This window comes from Dermacentor andersoni, chromosome 9 (genome assembly GCF_023375885.2).
Source record: "Dermacentor andersoni chromosome 9, qqDerAnde1_hic_scaffold, whole genome shotgun sequence".
NCBI classification, from domain to species: Eukaryota; Metazoa; Arthropoda; class Arachnida; order Ixodida; family Ixodidae; genus Dermacentor; species Dermacentor andersoni.
Window position 1 is genome coordinate 69425245 of NC_092822.1, and position 22256 is coordinate 69447500.

Consider the following 22256-nt stretch of genomic DNA (forward strand, 5'->3'; position numbering starts at 1 on the left):
CGCGCTACCAAGCTCTTGTTCTTATTTTGTCTAATGTCCTGCCCACCTTCATATAAAACAGAACACAAAAAGAACACTGTCTTGCCTCTTGGCAAGACAGTGCTCCTAAGGTGAGGGTGCCCCGACTTGATCGTCCCAGAGCCCCTTCACTTCCTTGAGACAACTCCAAACGTTTGCTTTCAAGTTCAAGTTGCATTTTTCTTAACTCGCGATCTTTATCGCGTTCCTATCTCTCTCTCTCGTATTTCTCTGTCCCGTTATTCTCTTCCTCTTTCCCGTTTCTCTCTCTTTTTCAGAAGTTCCAATCCCATTTCAATTTCTTCCTCACTGGCCTGATCGGAAATTAGCTCCAATAATTCCGATTTTAGCATTTCCTTGCGTACATCTAGACGAAGTTCCTCACCAACAATCAACAATTCGTCTCTCAGCAGTGTCTTTAACTCCATGATTGCTGCTTTACTGCTTTGGTCCTGCTCGCTAAATCTAGCTAGGAAAACACAACCTAGCTAGCACTCAACAATCTAGCTTCCCTACTGTTCTAAACAGAACAACCACAAAATGAAGCCCAGAGAGTCAAAGCAAGAACCAAGCACTCACCGCAGACACAGCACCACGTCGCAAAGTCCATCTCACCGCTGTCAGCCAGTTTTCAGGATTGGGGGCTCAATCCCATCGCTCCTAACCCGTTGTCAAGATTGGAGTCCGGCATGAATTCGAAGATAGCTGGCCCATGCCGTCGTCCAACTTATCCACACTGAGGACGTTGATGAAGGGAAGGACTGCTTCTCATCGACAACGAGGAATACGGGTTCATTTACAGTATTCACATGCAGTTCATAAGTCTAGCATGACTTCGAGAGAAAGTACGTCGGTCTAACACGACTGCTTGAGAGAGTGTCTCAGTCCAACATCACTGCTTAAGAAAAGTGTGTCGAGCATCCGCACAACAGCGGCTCATAAGCACTCGGTCCCCCCTCGATTCCAAGGGGACGGAAACGTTCGTCCAGTCATTGTAAACACGCCGCCTCTCCCCGGGACGGCTTACACACACGCACACACACACACACGCACGCACGCATGCACACGCACACGCACACACACACACGCACGCACGCACAGGTGCACAGTCCGGAGCCGACGTCAGAGGGGCTTCGTAGAACTCGGAGCTGACCCGGGTAGCGCGCTCGGGTAGCCATTGTCCCGCGTAATGGTCGGCGCGTGGGAAGGGGCCTTCGTCGACGTTCCCGCGGCAACTCCCCCACTCATAGCAGAACAGGGCGGCGTTGGTGGGTTCGGTAACAATAGTTGGCCCGCCGAATGCATTCAGTCACAATGGCGACTTAGTGACGCCGTGGCTAGCGGTATGCGGCGACGCTCCAGGAACCGTTGACGCCCGCTGTCGCAACTGGCTGGCAACACTTGCACCTCAGATGGGCCGTTCTTCACAGCGCGAAGACTATACAAATAATTATCCGGGTACACTTTAACGGTCGCAGATCCGCGAGTTGTTATTATTGCTTGGGGCATTGCAATACAACAGCAATAACAAACACAGCCACCGTCCTGCTTGTTGTGCAACAAGCTTTAACGGCGTTTCAAATTGACATTCGCATTTCCTGCGGCTGTAGCAAAAAGATTCGTATTAACCAAATGGAGTAGAGGAAGAAGAGGAAGACGCCGGGTCCTGTGGCGCCCAACGCGATCGAGACCGACCGGGCAATGGTGACGCCCAGCACGGCGGTGACGTAAGACGGCCGCGGCGTCTGTCGCCCACGACAGATGTCGGACGCGTCGACGCTGCGTAGATAACGGTGCTGCAGTCCGTCCAAGGTCAGTGTTTCCTCGCACCGTTGCAGCGACATATGCATGTAGCTTTTGTTTTCTTAACGATTAATATGTGAACAGTGTCGAGCGACGCCCGAAACCCCGCGTCGGAACCGCAGTCGTGTACACATGATTTTCTAGGCCATCAGTTGATCCGTTGGAGGGATTTCACGCTGTGTTACAACCCACCGCGAGCATAATATGCCCCCCCCCCCCGGGCTGTTCGCAGGCTTTTTTTTTTGTTTTTCAATTCAATGCAGTTTATTCCTTTCTTATACAAGAAAGAGGAAAAACAGCTCAAGGCCATGTGACCTGACAGAGGCTCTTGCTCCTGTTGACGTTGGGCATACGGTTACATTTCACATTCCACACAGGCATGTTTACGCGCATTGTACGCACATTTCGTTGCATGCTTTCCTCGTGCACCGCGCATGATAAAAATAATTCGCATGAATTTTACATTTGGCAAACTTGAAAAGCAACGCAAACTAATACATTTATCAAGATAACTTTTTTTCCCTCCTAGGATTGCAATACAGGAAGCATATTTATTTGTAGGAAATGACACGATTCAACAAAAAACGTTTTCACATGCTGTTTAAACACCTGCTTGAATGCCAAGCGCTCGAGCAATATATCGTGACTTACTGCACGCGTGGAAGGTATGTGACCGCGTTCCACTCTTGCTCCGACGTGCACGAAATGTGGGTCGGAAACGACCATATTGCAGCAACACTCCGAGAAGCACGTGAGTTGATTGAAAGCTCATGCGTGGCATATCTTCCTTCCAAAATCTTTCTAACTCGTTACTGAAACACTCGTAGCCAAGGCAAAGGTCGCATTCATATCATCAACATAACACCAATACATCAATACACAACCTTAATGGATACATAATAGAGTGCGTAAGCGCGACTGAACGAGGACGTAGAAAGAAGCACATACACGGAGACCGCACTGCTTACAACTTTAGATTTTTACTTTCGCACGCATCGATAAATATATACCGTGCGAGCGGAAACAAACGACACAGTAAAAAAGAACATTCAGGGGTGCATGTCAATGAACTGTACACGTGTCCACGGCGTGGTCAAAACAGACACTGCAATAGGTTACCACGATAAACCGAGGAATCGTATCTCCTTTTCAGACAGTTATACTGATGGCTTGCTTAAGCACCTTTCCTTTAATTTTGCAATTTCATAGGCCGCCACAATCTCCCTTGTCATCCTGCTATGAACCCTATACAACATAGCAGTACCTTCAAACATGGGCTTGCAGGGACAATCTCGGCAATGAATAACCAAAAGACCCGAGATTACCCTAGTGACGTTATATTGATGCTCATTTTGTCTCTCATTGATGCGTCTGCCAGTTTGACCAACATACGTTCTTCCGCACGTAAGCGGAATGGCATATATACAACGTTATGAGTGCAGGTTACAAATTGTTTGCGACGTTGAGTAGAGCATGCGTTGCTTTTGTTATTCTCTGAATTAACCTGTTTGCATAGCTCCTGTAGACGCTCAGGGACAGAGAAAACCGCGTCCACCGCCGGCTTTGCTGCTGTCCTTCTGAGATTATGGGAAATGCGATGAATGTATGGAACCACATCAACTTTCTTTGCTCTAGCAGTGGTACTGCTTCCCTTCGACGCGTTTTTACACATTCTGCTCAAGCCCTCCGCGACAGAGGGGAGCATACGCATCGGGTAACCAGAGTCTGCCAGGCACATTGCCTGGTCTCCGAAACTAGTTTCCAGTTTGTGGTCACACGACTTCATCAGATAATTATTGAAACACGATGTTACTACTGCGCATTTTACGAGTTTTGAATGAGCAGTATGAAATGGTAGGACTGGCTAATTGCCTCTCGGCTGATAATTCCAGCTGACGTTTGTGGTGAAAAATACAATCCCAAGTCTAAAACCTTATGAAATTGCCTACAGGGACTTCACGCGTCAACGACGAAGGAGGCAACACTTCAATGAACGAGGTTACGGTTCTCGAAGCCACCGAGTCAAAATGATCTGATTCGTTATTCAAAAGAAATCTGAACACTTTCACGTTATTTTTCAGGCGTTTATCAAGAACCTGGTCGCGGTTAGCTAGATGTGTCACTTAAGCAGGGATCAATACATGACCCAATGCATATGGCATCTTTTGTTTGACAACATTTAGCTCCCAAGTCGCGTAAGTCGAGTTAACATAAATACTAAGTTAATAGGTAAGTGCGCAATAGAGCATATGGGAACAATGTATACATGTATAATCCCGTTTGCGATAAATAGAACTAAGAACTTTTCATGCGGCTTAAAAGCCGGATCAACTATGGAAAATATCCGGCAATGACATGATACATGCAGTGCGCTTACGTTTTGTACCGGAGAAATCCTGTTTCTACATAATTATTTCACTATTTCACTATTTAACTAATACGGTACTGTTATATTCGCTATGCCTACCTTGTGCCTTTGAATGTATCCGTTTATGTAATGAAAATCATTGTTGTAATCTTTCTTAACGCAATGTAGATATTTTTTTTTTACAAAATGTATGAATAATTTAGTACTTTAGTACTTTAGTACGTTGGCAACGATGAAGTGTCCCCTGTTCGCCTAACGCCTTCTGTTGAACATTTTAAGCCTCCATGTTCCTGTGATCCATTTGTCACGATTGGATAACTTGATGGGATTGTCGTGACTGTATACCGATATGTCAAATAACCCAAACCTTCAAACATTCGAAGCATTTGGTCCACCCTGGACTAAGGGCTCCTACACCCGACAACCAAAAAACCGCCAATAAACTAGGTGAAGCCACTGTGGCGCGACTAACACAGGGCAAGACAAGACACAACGAACGTAGTTACTACGGCGTCCAGTCTTCTTTGTGGCGTCTTGTATTTTATTCGCGCTACAATGGCTTCACCGAATATCAGCCTACTAGCAGTGGCGTACCAACTATTTCTCGAGTGGGAGGGGGGGGGGGGGGGGCAAACCACAAACGATCTGCCCTCTCTCTCTCTCCTTATATATATATATATATATATATATATATATATATATATATATAGCGAATTACTATTACAATGAGTAGGGCACGTAAAATTATTTGAATGCATTAATTTCTTGCTACTCTATAAAATCTCAAGATGACACAGGGACAATGAGTGCCTCACAGAGGTCCCGGATCCCGCCCAGTAACAGCAGTACAACACGCATAAAAAATGCGGATTTGCTACAAAGAATTCTACAAATTGATATTTAAGTCTACAGCAAAAACTTATCGCTAATTTAGGTGACAGTATTGTCGAGGTTACACGCAACTAAGTACAGTCAACATGCATTACTTGTAGTACTCACAAGAAAGAAAGACAGCAGATGTGTGCGACCTCGGGAGATTAACAACCCTATTTCCAGCGAAGCTGTTCCTTTCGAACAGTTGCAATAATCGTTTCAGTTTCTCGTAGCTATATGGCATACTTGAAAAAGTTGCCCGTATATATACATGACCTTGCCCGCATGTAATGCTTTGAAGCACTTCTTGCTGGGAATTCTTAAAAAGCCAGTGATTCGTCAACACGCATGTCACTTCGCATTAACATTTACCATGGTTTCCTCCATCGCTTCCTGCCCCCCCGCCTCCATTCAATTTCCAGTAGATTTCATATCCGTTGAGTTCACTGTTCATCAGGGCATCAGCATAAATACTCTGTTCGCAAGACACATTCATGATGACGCACGAGATGGCTTGCACGCGTAATTTACTGCAAATGCCATAATTAGGCCACTGCCTTTGAAGTTCACCTACATATTGCCCACAACTCGTCCTTTATTTAAAATGAAATGTCTTGTTTAGTTCACCGAGGACATCGCTGAAACCCAGCCGGAACGTGTTATGAATGAAAACCGACGGCTCATTAATTACTTGCCACGCTTATAACTGGACTGGGAACGTAAAAAATTTGTCGCACATTGCAGTTGACATGTCCCCCGTCCGCTTTTCATAAAATTTAAATCTGTTGTAACCTACAGCTATGTCGGGACACTGGGAAGCATAGGTGATAACTGCCGTATCACTCGCTCTCACACTTGAATAAGAATTTATTTACAAAGGCTGCGTATGATCCAACCATACTTAACTTCGTGAAGAGAGTTTCCATTGCGCATCACCAATTTTCGCTAAATTTAGTCTTAGCGGCTTTTATAGTTCTGACAGGGCAGCGGGCTAAATTCTTCCCCGCTTGTTAGACACGCTCAGTTTAGAGTGCTTGCATACGTAATTTTTTAAGAAAGCCCCAATTATCCATGTATTCTGAACTTCGTCTCCACCCATTAACTTGCCCTTACAGTCACCAAACATAGCGAATGTGCCTCCTTTATTTCAAGAGGGCACCAGGCGAAGCTAATATATCATGCAGGAAAAAAGTAAAAGAAAAATATGAGGGTTCAATAATTATTCTTAACGTTTCTAAATAAGCCAGAAACGTTAACACTACGTGACACATTGCACTCAAAATGCTGCCTTTCCTTCAAAGTATAAAATATCTGAAACGCAGAGCTCTCTTGGGACATTGGGAAACCTAGCTAATAGCAGCAGCGTAATGCTTTCAGACACATGCTTACAATTTTTTAACGCTGTATTTGATCAACAAGCATTGACCATCGTATATAAACTTGGCCTATTGTTCCCCTTACGTTCTCAAAATGTGAGCTCATTTGTAGTTGTAATTATGCCAGCGCAGCCATCGAAGTGCTACACCGCTCGTAAAACAGACTAATAATGCAAGAACTGCTTGCTGTTGGAATCGCACCGCTGGCACGAGTTGTTGGGGTCTCGGTGCTGACGCCCGTTATTGCCAATGGGTCGCAAGCCCCAAGGGTAGCGTTGGCCTGGCGGCCTGGGGCACTGGAAGCATTCGAAGGTCCCGGCAAAGCATGAGAAGGCTGGTAACAGAACAACTTGTTTATTCTAACATAGCAAAAGAGCGGCCGGTCAGGTCGACCGAAGTGGAGAGACGGGAGAGCACGTAACTCAACAGTACAAATCGGAGCCTCTCCCCTGGCGTCCGGGGGCAGCTGCTCTTATACTCTCGGCGTCGCGGTCCAAAAGGGAAGGAGGGAAGGTCACGGGATGAAGGTCACGGGACGGCGCAGCAGGAGCCCACGACGGCGCGAACTGTCGGGCCGAGAGACCTGCTGAACCGAGTGTAGTGACGCATCGCCAACCCTCACCCACACGACGGCGCGAACAGTTGAGCCGAGAGACCTCCAGGCTCCTCATTCGGGGAACTCCGCTCCCCGGCTGCCGCGCTTTGACAAGCGAGGGCACACACACACACACGCACACACGAAGACACGTGGCACTGAAACACGCCTGGGCACGCTTGGCGGGTAGGCGTTGCGGCGGCGTCGGACGGGCCAAAATGTCCGCCGCTTTGAACAAAGCCCCGGCGTCCGTTGCATCCGCGCCGGCATTACCGCGCGTTGTAGGCGAAACGTAACATTGCATAGGTATTCTACTGGAAAATGAGCATTTAACCCCGTCATTTGGAACACTTCCTACGCATTGGCCATACCATGTCCCTAATTTTCCCCAAATATAAACAAGATGCCTTGTTTACCTCACCAAGGACACCGGACAAACAAGCTAGGAATATCGTATGATGCGCGAAAACACATGGGAAAACGGGGATATAGTAATTATCTGCAACGCATTGCGCTTAAAATTCTCTCTGTTTTCACGGAATGTCAACAGTCTGTTGTGCTGTTGTTTTAGGAGCGAGGAAAAATGCAGATTAGCGGAAGTATGACACTCTGGAGCGCTTAAATGAGCGACTTTCTACAAAGGCTGTAATGAACCTACATAGAATAAAAATATATCGCTCGTCAGTCAGAACATTGCTTCGTACTTCGAATAAATATAAAGACCGTGCCCCGGATATTTTATCGAGAATACCGGGAGAAAACAACTAAGTGCCGTGTATAACGCGTAGGAATTGGGAGAAAGCGACTATCAGTAACTGTTTTCAGAGCACATAAGCAACCTACACAGTGCGAATTTTCGCTGCACGTCACCAAAAAGCGGCTCTCATGTTTTCGAAATACGAAATACCTGCTTTTATTTCTCCTGCAGTGAAAGAAGTAATAGTGTAGCTCTTATTTAGAAACAGCCTGAAAATGAAATCGTCAAAGTCAGACGTGACACATGCGTTCAGAAGAAATTGAAGTCAGTGTTCTATTGGTATTGAAATGGCTCTGTATGTTCGATCAATGTCATTTTCACGAGCAACACTACGATAAGTCATGCTTACACGATGAAATTCGATAGTTACACCTGTAAGAGGTTTGATTAGAATTTTGATGGTGATAAGATAATGAGTCTCCAACGGTATGTGGGTTATCTCTAGACGGAGATTCAATAGTTCCAGCATTTGATAATCCAACGATTTTATGCCGCAAGGCGCACCAGTGGTGGGGCGCGACTGATTATAACACCTTATCCGGGCCTCCCCGCCGCCCGTAGGTTAAATTTACATGGCTGATTGCGTTTTCGAATGCGGATATATCGGTCCCAAAAAAACTGTGCATGATGCAAGCTGTGCAAGCTGACATTTGTTAGGGCGGTAACTGCCAAGCATCAGGCGTTCTCCGCAACGGGGGCGTGTATGGCCAATCCTGCACGTCGTCCGCTACAGGGTGTCCCGAGAAGGCACGAAAGGCAATCATCACCATCCAAGCAGGAAATGCGTATTAAATAAAAGCATTACTTATGTGCTCACTCGATTAGGAAAGAAAAATTTAGCTTCAGCTGTAGTTTTGTTCGACTTTCCAGCGTGCAGCCGGAAGCGTCCGCTTTCAAAAGTGTAAGGGAGGGCGATTCCCCCCCTCCCCCTCCAGTAGACACGTCCATGCCTACTTCCCCAAGAACAAGTTATCGTAAGCCAATGAAGTTTTTATCTTTGTTCACTAAGCATATCCGAGATCTCGTGGAACAAAAGAAAAAATACAACGCATTGAGGCAGGCACGTCTTGCGATATTGATTAAGCTGGCTATTGACTGACCGGCCGAGAGAGGACTGAGGGTATGTGCATCTGAACAAATTGCAGTAAAAAGAGGGCTAACCGATAGGCCAATGCGGACGTGCGTTTCGACATGACACCGTAGTGGAGCACTGCGGATTAGCTTTCCCGTCTTCCTGACTCATAACGTTACTCCTCTCATTTTTCTCTCCATCGCTCGTTCCGCTGCCCTTAACTTCTCCTCACGCTTCGTTGTTTGCCTCTAAGTTCCTGTCCTTAATGTCAGTACCGGTAGAATGCAATGACTGTGCACTTTTCAACGATAGCGGTAAGCTGCTGGTCATGGCTTGGTGATGTCTGCCGAATGTGATCCAACCCGATTTTATTCTTCCGTAAGTTTTCTTCTTACGATGAGGGTGCCCTCTAACTATAATTGGCCAAGACGAACGAGAATAAAAAGACGAACAAACCAAGATAGCATCCCGTTCGCGATTATCTCGCAGCGCGGTCACGTGGTGCGAGTCTTGCTTGAGCTGCAACTCTCTTCACGACGGTCCCTGTAATTTCGGCTTAAGCCGCTGGACGCCTCCAAGCATCCGACGCGCAATTAGCGACCGGCTGGGATTAACTTTCGGGTACTAGAAAATTAACGACGACGTCGAACAACCGACGATTATCCGGAAATGAAAGAGCTTCTGTTGTGCCAGACTCTTCCGTTGCCGTTAAGAGTATAATCACTTGTCTCATTCACTTGTCTTTCACTTGTCTCATTAAGTCTGTAATAAGACGTTACGCGGTAGAATGCTTCTGCGCGGCATCTTTCAAAACATCTACAGACGGGCTTGCACTGTTAATCTCGTTTGAAATAATAATAATAATAATAATAATAATAATAATAATAATAATAATAATAATAATAATAATAATAAATAATAATAATAAATTTATTTCCATGACAGGTATAATTAAGGAGTTATCATCAGGCCTGTCTGAGCTTACAAGGGCTTGTGGGACATGGCCCTGCAGATCTGGCGAGGCAATAGATTAAAACAGGAAAACATTCAGAAATCAGCGAAAAATAACGCTATTGCGTAAAGTGCGCGCGACATTAAATTTGGCTGCGCAGATTTAATACAGCAGTACAGTTCAGTACAGTTCAAGCTTACCCATCACAGAACCTAAAACGAACGAACAGACGCACAGAATGCAATAATTGAAATCTTTGAAACAATTTTCACATAAATGTTACACGAGGTAAGAAGGCAAAGCTGATGCGAATATGGAACAGGTCTAACCTACAGAGCACGGATAATCTTTTTCAGTGATATTTTCGAAGTTGCTGTGAAAATATGCTCCGGTAGGTTGTTGAACAGGTTAGAAACGTACACGCATCGCCGGGCCTCACCGTATCTCGTTGCGGAACGAGGCACAGCGAGACGCGAACCCGAAGGGAACATGCGCAGGTTTATGCTCAGCTTTGAAATCCGAGTTCCAAAAGCGACGTAACACCACTGTTTGAACAAACAACGATCGGAACGGAGGAAAACCTACGGCTGTAAATATATTTCGAGATGAAAGTAGGGGCGTGTTAAACGCTGCGCCTTGGAGGATGTTAAAAGAGCGTCCACCCTGCTCTCCCAACGCGCAGAACAGAAGGCGAAAATTGTGATGCCATACCTTAATAATTCCATGCGCAAGAGCATGCACAATTGCGTTCTCAAGGTTCTTTCTTAACGTCAAAGTTTCTGCCTCATATGTTAGCACCGGTAGAATGCAATGATTGTACACTTTACTTTTCAACGATAGCAGTGAGATGCCAGTCACGATTTGATAAAGCATGTCTTATGTTGTTCGAACCCATTTTTTTTCTTCCGTAAGTTTCCTTCTCACGATCAGGATCTCCTGTGAGTAACCGATCTGGATAAACACATTCCTGCACTGAATATATAGAGGCTGACTGCCGATCATAAATTCTTGGTCTCTTGCCAGGCTGTTGAACATTACCTTTGTTTTCGGCATATTATTGTTAAACCCCACTCTTACACTTTCTTGGTTAGGGTGCTCAATATTTTGCTCCAATTCATACACACCGTTGCTGAGCAGGACAATGTCATCTGCAGACCGAAGGTTGTCGAGATATTCGTCGTTGATCTTCACTCCTAAGCCTTCCCAGTCTAATAGCTCGAATACTTCTTTTAAGCATGCAGTGAAGAACAGTGGAGAGATTGTGTCTCCTTGCCCGAACCCTTTCTTGATAGGCAATTTTCTGCTTTCTTTTTGTGGCGAATTAAGGTAGCTGTGGAATATATGTAGAAATTTGCCAAGATAATCTCGTGTGCTTCGTGTACTTCTTGATCACGCAATGGCTCCATGACTGCTGATACCTACACTGAATCAAATGCATTTTGTTTATCTATGGAAACCACATAGAGGGGTTGGTTGTATTCCGCAGATTTGTCATTTACCTGACTGACGGACATGGATAGGATACATTGTATAATACAATACCTGCTTACATATCACTGCATACATCTTGTCCTATTCTATGCCAAGTTTTGTTCTCATTGATTTCGTGCTGCGCTCATTTTTTTACTGCTTATTCAATCTATCCCACGTCACAATTTTGAATACCATTTACTTTTTTTTTCTTGTTTATCAGCTTTGACAGTTCAGCAAATGCTATCCGATCTCTTGTGTTAGACACTTTTATTCTTTGTAGTTTCTTTATTAGCTCCTTTGTTACTTCAGGTTCCTTATTTTCTTCCGCCTAGCTTGTGCGACCAGAAACATTGACAGCTAGTCCAACAATTATTTGATTGATTGATCGATCGATTGTTTGATTCATTTATTTATTCGGTTTAACGTCCCAAAGCCGCAGCTATGAGGGACGCTGTTGTGGAGGGCTCACCTGTCGTAGAATAGCGTGGACCCAAATCGACGTACACAAGCATTTTTTTTTTATTTCGCCGCCATAGAAATGCTGCCGCAGCGGCCGGGATTCCAACCCGCGACCTCGTGTGCTCATCATCAGAGCGCCATGGCCACAGGGGGTCACCGCGTCGAATCTCTCTCTCTCTCTGAAGAGTCGACTCGTCTAGGGGAAAGGTGCGGCGGCTGCTGCATTGCCGCCGCAAGCGCAGCGTGGGAAATAATCTCGCGCATCGTCGCGCGTCCTTCGGAAGCTGGGGATCGTCTGGCCGATTGTGTTTGTGCCTTTCCGGCGTTGACTTTCATGGCGTCGAGCAGCGACCGAGGGGATGCGACGGCGCGCACCGGCGAGCAGGCCGAAGCGAGGCGAAAGGGGGGAGACCGATCGAGCTCCTGGGCGCGCGGTCAGTTGGTTTGAAAGGGTGAACGTAACAAAAAAGGAGTACGCGATACAATCGTGCGAGACAGTATACCCGCAACCGTGTGTATAGTGACCCGGCCGAGGAGCAATGGTGAGTGACTGAAGTTTGAGTTTTGGATTCTTTCGGGCCATAACCATCGTCTGGTCGGAAGATACGCCGTAGTGGGCGGCTCCGGATTTATTGGGACCACTTGGAGGTTCTTTATAGCGAGCACCTAAACCTAAGTGTGCGAGAATGTTTTTTTTCCTTCTTTTTTTTTGGATTTCGTTCCCGTGGAAATGCGAGCGCCGTGGTCGGGATTAGCCCACGACCAAAATGCATGCGTCCTTGGTGCACTAAGCTACCGTGCTGGGCGATGACGAGTGAATTATGGTACAATAAGGAAAGCTAAAACAGTTATGGGATATCATCGCTCTTCAAACTGGTTTTTCATGCCTACTGGCATCTTAACGAACGTGAGAAATGTTTTTTTTTTTTAATTTGGGTATCACGGTTATATGCCGAAAGCGGCATCTCCATGTACGTCTGTGTAGGAAGAACACATCGGCTCATGTTTGCTGTGGTAAAAACTGAATTTCCTTGCCTAAGCGAAGAGATGAAGATGGAACTACGTGTTGCTGCCGCATACTGAATTTTCACGCAATCTCAAAGAATTCGGTGCACACTTCAATATTGCTTTCCGCCGTTTGTGACAATTCAGAGCTCTGGATTAGTTTAGTGTGAAATTTCCCGAAATTGGATGACAAGAACATAAGTAAACCACTTCCGTACAGTTCCACATGCACTGGACTTCATATCCAGAACGAATATTTTAGTTATCGCTTCCGAGTGAATTTTTCAAAAAGAATAATTCAGGGCAATGTGTAATTTATTGTATAAGCAGTCTTGACGGTGAAGGACTGTAGGGCTAGTTGTATGTATGTATGTATGTATGTATGTATGTATGTATGTATGTATGTATGTATGTATGTATGTATGTATGTATGTATGTATGTATGTATGTGTGTGTGTGTGTGTGTGTGTGTGTGTGTGTGTGTGTGTGTGTGTGTGTGTGTGCGTGTGCGTGTGCGTGTGCGTGTGCGTGTGTGTGTGTGCGTGTGTGTGTGTGTGTGCGTGTGTGTGTGTGTGTGTGTGTGTGTGTATCTACAAGCTTTTTATTCGGTGCCCTGCAAGTATATCACACCTTCACAGTAATGTCACACTGCATTGAGGCATGATGTGGCTCTCGAAGGTGTGCTTTTGGTGCGCATACGACGCTACAAGTATAGTGCAGGTGTACCCGCGCATTCGAGCGACCGCGCTCCTCATTTACTACGGCACCCAGTAGCCGTCACTCCAGCGCCGCATTATCGCGGAACGAAGTGACCGTAGCGCCACCGCCAATCACGAGTGGTCATTTGGTCGCATTCTTCATGGAGCGGTCACCCTTGCAATAGTTCACTTGTGCATCACACTGTAAACCTGTAGACGTTCATCTACGAAGTCACCCGCCGTGGTTGCTCAATGGCTATGGTGTGAGGCTGCTGAGCACAAGGTAGCGGGATCGGATCCCGGCCACGGCGGTCGCATCTCAATGGGGGCGAAATGCTAAAACACCCGTGTACTTGGATTTAGGTGCACGTTAAAGAACCCCAGGTGGTCGAAGTTTCCGGAGTCTTCCACTACGGCGTGCCTCATAATCAGAAAGTGGTTTTGGCACGTAAAACCCCATAATTTAATATCTGCGAAGTCGGCGGATTGTCTGAATAACAGCCTTTGGTCTTATGCCTTCCCGCAGTTTATTTATTTATATATTTGTTACCAACAAATGTACAGCGACTTTCCACATATAAGATAGTGTATGAAGTGGACCGAATAAAATGGCGTTGCCGTCATCTGTCGTTAGACAGTGTACATACCTTCATCCTTATTCTCGTCTCCTCATCCTCTTTCACCTCATTATCATCCTATATTATCTCCACTGCAGGACGAAGGCATTTGCTTGCGAGCTCCAATTACCCCTGAATTGCATTCACTGACCCCGCCCTAAGCTTCAAAATTTTCTAGTTTCATCACATTCCCCCATAGTTATCTGCCGTCCTCGACTGCGCTTTTCTTCTCTTGGCATCCGTTCTGTAACCTCTAATAGCCCATCGGATATTTGCTTAACGCATTACGTGGCCTGCCCAACTACATTTCTTCCTCTTAATGTCACCTAGACCACCGGCTACCCCCGTTCACTCTCTAGTCCACACCACTCTCCCTTTCTCTAAACTTTACGTCTATCATTTTCCGGCTGAGTGACCCTTATGCTCTTACTTAAGAGTTTTTTTTTTTTGTATGGGTAAAATGGCAGTAAAAGGGCAAAGCGCGGTCTATGAGAATTGTGTATACTTATGCCGGACTGCCCGAACTCATTTTCACAAAGCATGGGGCGATGCGCTTCCCATTCCTGTACCAGATGCTGAACATCGACACTATGCGGATCGGCTCGACGGTCGAGCTGGCCGTCGAGCCGACGCCTGTCACGCCGCCTGTCGACGCGGAGCCGCCCCTCCGGCTGGAGCGGTCGCCGGTCGTGCAGGCCGAGCCCGCAAAGCCCTTGGCCAACAAGAAGGGCGCGTTGCGCTCTTTCTTCTGGGGCACCGGCTGCACCGGCAAGGAGCAACCGCTCAGGAACAAGCGCAAGAAGGAGCTGCTCCGGGAACTGGCCGACCTGCAGCGTGAGAACGTGAGAATAGCGAGAGCCTTGCGCTACATACGTGCGCTAGTCTTCTTCACGAGGTAACGCCCAACTGCCTTGGCATTAACTTTCCTGGTCTTTCCTGGTCAACACATATTGAAGAAAAATTAACTGCCACGGCATCACGCACACCAGGATACCTGAAAAACTACATTGGCATTAACTTTCCTGGTCTTTCCTGGTCAACACATATTGAAAATATTAACTGCCCCGGCAACACGCGCACCAAGATACCTGAAAAACTACCTTGGCATTAACTTTCCTGGTCTTTCCTGGTCAACACATATTGAAAGAATTAACTGCCATGGCATCACGCGCACCAGGATACCTGAAAAACTACCTTGGCATTAACTTTCCTGGTCTTTCCTGGTCAACACGTATTGAAAAAAGTTTACTGCCACGGCATCACGCACACCGGGATGCCTGAAACGCAATCTTCGCGTGGCACCTCCCTTAACACGGAAACTAGCATTACCAGACGTTTATTAGTTCACAGCTTGAATATGCATCATTCATCTGGTCGCCCCACCAAGTTTATCTGATCAACTTACTCGAATCTTTGCAAAACCGCGCGGCATGTTTCATTGCTCGAGACTGTACAACCGTCATTTCAATATGATTAACATGAAGACTTTACTATCACTACCGTCTTTGGAATCACGCAGGAACATATCCAGCCTCTGTTTATTGCATCAAATAGCCTACAGCGCGCACGCAAATACCTTGCCACTATCAAAAGTACATCGCATATCTCACAGGCTTCATAGTCAACATAGTTGATTACTCTTCTGTTCGGCCGCAGCCAAGCCTTTGACGCATCTGCGTTTCCATGTGCTATAAGGCAATGGAATGACCTCCCTGATGATGTACGTCGTCTGTATTCATGACTATGTGGCATTTAGAAATAAAAGACTAACCATTCATGACTGTTTTTGCTAACCATATGACCACTTGTAATCATGTTCATACATTTTATAATGATATCATGTAGGCCCATTCAAATTTGTATACTACATACTAAGTATTTTATTATGACAATATTACACCCATGCTACCCCATACCGGCTACATTTTGTCTTTGCAATTACCTGGCTCTTGAATTTATTTTGTTTGTTTTTGTCTAGTCCCTCTCACACAATACTCTTACGTGGAGCATGTGAGGTATATGTAAATAAACAAACAAATAAATAAATAAATAAATAAATAAATAAATAAATAAATAAATAAAAAAATGCGATTTCACTTGCAAATTCACAAGTGCGGCAAATGTGCCATCTGCGCGTATGTTCGGGCCTGACATCCTTGTAAGAAAATTACATCTCACCTTACATTTCACCAATGGCACGGATATCACTTCGCACATGTCGTATACGTTGGTGTCGCTCCCCCCGAAGCACGTATTGTCACATTTTCGTGTTCTTTCTGTCTTCTTTCACCTGTCGTTGTGACTGGAGCAGACTGCCCCACGAATCGCTGCCATGACCTGTGAATCTACATTTACCTTGCATCTGAACTAATATTGACTTGCCGAAAACTGTTGCAATATCAGCCCTTATATAATACCCCCACGTCGGGTCTTTAAAGAAATACAGTGAAAGTGCAAGTGAAAGGAGCCCAGAGGGGTTCTCATGGATGCGTGCATCTAGTGCCTGCGTCCACTGTACACTCTGAGTCTAAGACTTAGACGAACCGTTGTTCTTGTCGCAGGAGAGGCTGCAGTCGGAATGCGATTACGTGAAGCTCATCTGCTCGGAGCTGAAGCAGGAGCGCCTGATCGATCTGGAAAAGGTGTCGAGGGCCAAGGCTCAAGAGCGCAAGCTGCGCAGCGAGACGCAGTTCATGTCCTCGGCCTCTCAGACTGACCCTTGCAACAACCTGCTCGGAGAATTTAGGGCCGTGCCGAGAAAGAACTACGCCTTCATCTACAACGTGTTCACAGTTCCGACTCCGGAGCAGCTCAAGAGGTCGTTGGAGAAGTTTCAAAAAGCCAATCCCAAGATCGGCTTCAAGGTTGGCTCCAAGAGCGACGTGAAGAAGAGAAACAGCCACAACGACGCTCGGGAAGACGACGTTACGCCCGAAGTCCCCGAAGAGAACGGCGCAACGGAGAAGACTCCTCAAGAAGCAGTCGAAGGGGTGACCGAAGAGCCGGCCATAGATGACGACGACCCAAAAGCCGATGCTCGGAACCAGAGCCCGGTTGACGAGGAGAGTGGTGGCACTGTTGTGCGAACCGATCTACCCGAAGTCAGGTCGTTGGATTCCGCCTCCGCACACGAGTCAAGTCCAAAGAAAAAATTGTCTACGAAGTTCTCGTCTTCCACAACTGGCAGGTCCGGTGACACCGTCGACGCGGAAGGTGGTTCAGGTGGTCTCGCGTTGCCTGCGCAGACCGAAAGCGCCCTCGAGGCTTCTGTAGTAGAACTTAAAGAGCCCGAAGTCCCTGCAGCAGAAGTGAAGGAGCCCGAGTTTCTTGCAGGAGCACTGCAAGAAGTGCAAGCTGGACCTTCCGATACCGCAGTAGAGACAAACGCAACCGACGTTCCGACTGTGCCCCCTTCCCAAGATTGGCCTCAAGAAGAGTCGCCCGCTGCAGACGACAAGAATACTGCCGCGCTGGACGAAGCCGTCATACTGAGTTACTGCTCCAGTGCGAGTAAGGCCAGTGTTCGCGAAGACCCATCGGGAGCTGGAACACCACGCGAGGAGGCACCGGTCGTATGCTTGTCACCGTCGGAGAATAAGATGTCTGAAAAGTCATCCGAGAGCTCTCTGCTTCTAAAGCTTAGGCAAGCCGTTTCAAACATGGCCGCTAGTTTGGAGCCGGACGTGGACTTCCCACAGCCGTCCTCCGATAAGCGCGACGCGGTGAAGAGCGTACGAGAAGCGCCGACAGGGATGGAGGTCAATGTCGAAACTGCCCCCCACGCGGGACAGCGCTACGGCGTGGGCACGGAACCGATGACGAGCCGACACTTCCTACCCCCGAACCACGCCGACGCTGGAGTCCAGAGGGACCCCGGCCGCAAGGAGTTCGAGAAGAGGAGGCGAGTTTCGTGTGCCACGCTTAAACCCCCGCTGCAGAAGACTATCGTGATGAACGCGACCCTGTGTCGCCACCTCGAGAGTCCCGCTAGACCAGCGTCCGGCGCTTCCTCCAGACGGGGTGCCGCGACGCCCGCGAGCACGGCTAGCACACCGCGACCTTGGAGTCTGAACATGCCAAGACTGGCTGCAGTGGAGGCGCAGCAGTCGGCGTCTACGCCTCTTCGTCAGCTTGACACCACGTCACCGCAGCCTGGTCCCTTCAGCATGGAGAGGCGGGCTCTGAGCACGCCGTTGGAGAGGGACTCCCTCAGCAGCGACACGGGAGCGGACACCGACTGCGCCGCGGACGAGTCTTCGAGTGAGTTCCACGCGAGCGCGAGGAACGTGGCCAACACGGCGCTCACGAACAGGACGAGTGGCGTTAGTCGCGGGACGGCGAGCCAGGCGTCGTCGGCGCGATCGGCCGCCACGACCTCGGCGACGACGGCCAGCGCTACCAGCAAGAAGCGCAAGACCTTTCGCAAGAAGAAGAACTCGCCCCGCAGAGCGGGCAGCGCGCTTCCGCGTTTGCCCTCTACGTCGAGCAGCGAGGAAAGCCAGCGCACGCCGAGGCGCACACGCACGGGGTCGTCCCGTGCCGGTGCGAGCACTAGGTCGACGACGTACTCGGGTGCGCCGTCGACTCCTTCGAGAACGACGAGGCCGCCGTCGTCGGCCAGTCCTGTGTCGCCAGTCAGCGTGGCCCTCTCCAACAACGCCGAGACCGTCGCCGACTCCGATACGTCGCGGCCCACCACCGCCTTCGGACCGAAAGATGGAGCGTCGACCAGGAATTCCGGCCGGGCCGACAGCAGGGCGACTTCTACGACAGCCAGAGGCGGCTCGCCTATGCTTTCGGACAGGCGCAGGGACCTCTCGCGAGCCACGACACAGAGCTCACTTCTGTCGAGGCCTCAGAGGGATCTGACGTCGTCCGAGATGTCGCCCTCGGAGTCGGAGACTCCCACGCCCACGGCACGCCGGCGATTCCTGGCAGGCCACGAGAACGAACCCAGCTCGGTGAAGTGCAAGAGGAGCATCTTCGAGACCCTTTCTTCAGCAGGTTACACGCACATCGACGACCACGCCATCGGCTCGACTGGTGGGCACTGCGATAACCCGCCGAGTGGTGAAACTCGCGGACGCCGCCAGAATGTCACTGCGGACGGAGGGAGGACGGGCAGGACCCAGGCGCCGCCGCCGCCAGATCTCCGCAGGGATAAGGCCACGCCGAACAAAAGCGCTTTCGTCGTTCAGAGAGCCGACTTGTACGCGCCGTTTCCACGAAAGATCATGAGGACTCTCCTGCCGTCGTTCATAGACGTCGATCCGTCCGTGAGACCTGACAAGTGAGTTCGTACATACTAGTCCCGTCTTGGCCGATGATAAAGCGCCAAATTTATTTGCGTATCAAGCGTCCGGTCTGTCGACTGACCATTGTCGTATATAAGGCACGTCTCAACTTACAACTGGCTCCAGCAGACCGAGTTCCTTGTCTGTTCGTTCGATATGGATCGGATGGTTTTCGCACACCCGTGTTCGCCACCTTAATGCCGATAAATGCTCATATCCAGCCCTTGCATGTTGAAAGTACGGGTCTATACACGTATTGTACTATTATAGTCAATTTTGTGAGAGAAAGATGAAATCGGGTAGATCACATGTGCTAGCTCCATGCAGTCTCCATTGTCTGCCTTGTTCCTTGATAAAGGGTATCTCACCTCAAGGGCGGCACGGCAATAAACGGTCACAGATTGGTCACTTGTCCCGCTATGCCACTAAACAAGCCACGCTGTACTTGGGTGTTACGTGCCTGGACCGCGATCCGATTATCAGGCACACCATAGTTAGGGCTCGGCATTAATTTTGACCGCATGGGGCTATTTAACTGGCACCCAAATCTAAGTACACAAGCGTTTTTGCATTTCACCCCCATCGAAGTGCGGCCGCCACGGCCGAGATCAGTTGAACTCGCGACCCCGACTCAGTAGCACAATGCACTATGCCGCTGTGTACTGCCTTATAGCGGTGAGGCATATCTGCATTGATTGCTGAATTGTATTGAAAAAACTTTGCGTTTCATAGTTGAACGAAACATTGCACTAAAACGTTGTGTGGTTGCATAGTTGCGGGAAACGCCGGCGTAAACAGGCGTTGCCAGTCACCTCCAGCGAATTTCTCCAATTTCTGGTGCACTCTTCTCGATTCCTCAAGGGTCCCACAGTACGCGCCATTCGAACCTGGCCGGCACGGAGACGAGAAATCAAACACTTCTCTCTTCAAGGATCACTGGCATCACAAGGTCGACAAGGTACGGAGACACAAAGGGAAACACGTCACATGTTATCTTAAAGCTAAGCGCAAGGTCTTCAGTGATAGCTATATATATATATATATATATATATATATATATATATATATATATATATATATATATATATATGCGGCGTTGAGATTAATGCATAGCGCGCGCATACGAGGCTTGGGGCACCCTCTATGCCGCTACCTTAACAACTTCGTTGTTCTCGTAACAACATTCCGCCATGTACCTTGCTCTGTCTTCATATTTCCCTCAGAAAGTTTCAAGCCATATCAGCTTCGTTGTCGTAGCCTCAAATCGTAGCGAAAAAGAAAAATCGTCGTTGCATTTCGACGAGCCTAATGATTAGCATGTAGGTACGCTGGCAACCAAAAGTTCGAAGACGAATGATGCCGTGAAAAAAAAAAAGAATAGAAAAAAAATAGAAGAAGAAATGACAAAGACGAGCACCAGCAACCGTCTTTTGTAGAATTGGCCCCTTGCTGGTGCCCTTCTCTGCCTCTAGAACGTTTGTTTTCCCCGCCGCCTCGGCAAGCCGGCTGAAATTAAACGGCACACAGGCTGCGAGCTCTCGTGCGACCATTGCATTGCAGCGAAGCGATTCCAGCGCAGTTGCACGCAAAGAAATGTGAATTATTTGCCGATGCCGGTGGTTTTAAAACTTCTGCTCACTAGTGCGCCTTTGCATTCTTACACGGATGCGTTGGCAGCGGGGAAAGGAAATGTTTTTTTTCTTCGCCTTCCTTATATATGCTTCAAAAGTTTTTGTGGGCAGAGGTATCGTTTATGTAAGTTCCATATAACGGAATAAGTACATGGTGCTGATTGGTTTATCGGAATTCGCTGCCCTGTACTCTATACTCAGCTACTTCTTTTTTCTATGGCGCTCGGTAACTTAGACACCTCCTCACGAGTGCCTATACTATACGAGTCTGTAGGAGTAAATTAACCTCTTGAACGGCATCACTTAGAAGCACTAATTTGATTAGGTTGGCTGTGGACGTGTGTGATGATTGAGGACCTTAACAGAGAGAGTGTAAGAGTGGGGTTGTAGATTAATATGCAGAAGATAAAAATAATGATAAATAGCCTGGCAAAGGAACAAGAGGTCAGGATCGCCAGTCGGCCTGTAGAGTCTGCGAAAGAGTACGTTTACTTAGGTAAATTAATCAAAGGGAACCCTGATCATGAAAAGGAAATTCACAGAAGAATAAAAATGGGTTGGATCGCATGCGGCAGACATTTCCAGCTGCTGACCGGAAACTTACCCTTATCATTGAAAAGGAAGGTGTACAATCAGTGCATTTTACCAGTGCTGACATACGGGGCAGAGACTCGGCGACTGAAAAAGAAGCTTGAGAGCAAGTTAAGGACCGCGCAAAGAGCGATGGAACGAAGATTTCTAGGCATAACGTTAAGAGACAGAAAGAGAGCGGTTTGTATCAGAGAGCAAACGGGTATAGACGATATTCTAATTGACATCAAGAGGAAAAAATGGAGCTGCGCAGGTCATGTAATGCGCAGGTTAGATAACCGTTGGACCATTAGGGTTACAGAATGGGTACCAATAGAAGGAAATCGTGAGGACGACAAAAGACTAGGGGGAGCGATGAAATTAGGAAATTCGCGAGCGCTAGTTGGAATCAGTTGGCGCAGGAAAGGGGTAATTGGAGATCGCAGGGAGAGGCCTTCGTCCTTGCAGTGGACATAAAACAGGCTGATGATGGTGATGATGATGATGATGATCATGATGATGGGCGTGTGTACAACGACGATGCGCGGCGACGGCATGCTTTATTTGCGGCAGCTAATCTGCATATGGTCTCATGGCTGGCTATCGCAGGCCCCGGCTTCGACGCCTAAGTATGCCAGGGCGCCCCACTGGGAAGGACTGCAGAGCGGCCTGTTGCCGGACCTCTACAGCTTCAC

The 22256-nt window shown here is 47.8% G+C and overlaps 1 protein-coding gene across 2 annotated transcripts in view; it reads left to right on the forward strand.

Moving 5' to 3' along the window:
• Nucleotides 1–1648: 1648 nt before the first annotated feature.
• LOC126528227 (uncharacterized) overlaps nucleotides 1649–22256 on the forward strand; it is a 20757-nt gene continuing 149 nt past the window's right edge. The window contains exons 1-5 of one of the 2 annotated variants that reach the window (XM_055069195.2): nucleotides 1649–1830; nucleotides 14639–14908; nucleotides 16628–19356; nucleotides 20222–20318; nucleotides 22171–22256. The exon at nucleotides 22171–22256 is cut by the window's right edge and continues 149 nt beyond it. In XM_055069195.2, the coding sequence (XP_054925170.1) occupies nucleotides 14639–14908; nucleotides 16628–19356; nucleotides 20222–20318; nucleotides 22171–22256 (3182 nt within the window). In that variant the 5' untranslated portion in view covers nucleotides 1649–1830. Of the gene's footprint in view, nucleotides 1831–11790; nucleotides 12289–14638; nucleotides 14909–16627; nucleotides 19357–20221; nucleotides 20319–22170 lie in introns of those variants that run through there. The other variant, XM_050176113.3, reaches the window with a different exon arrangement.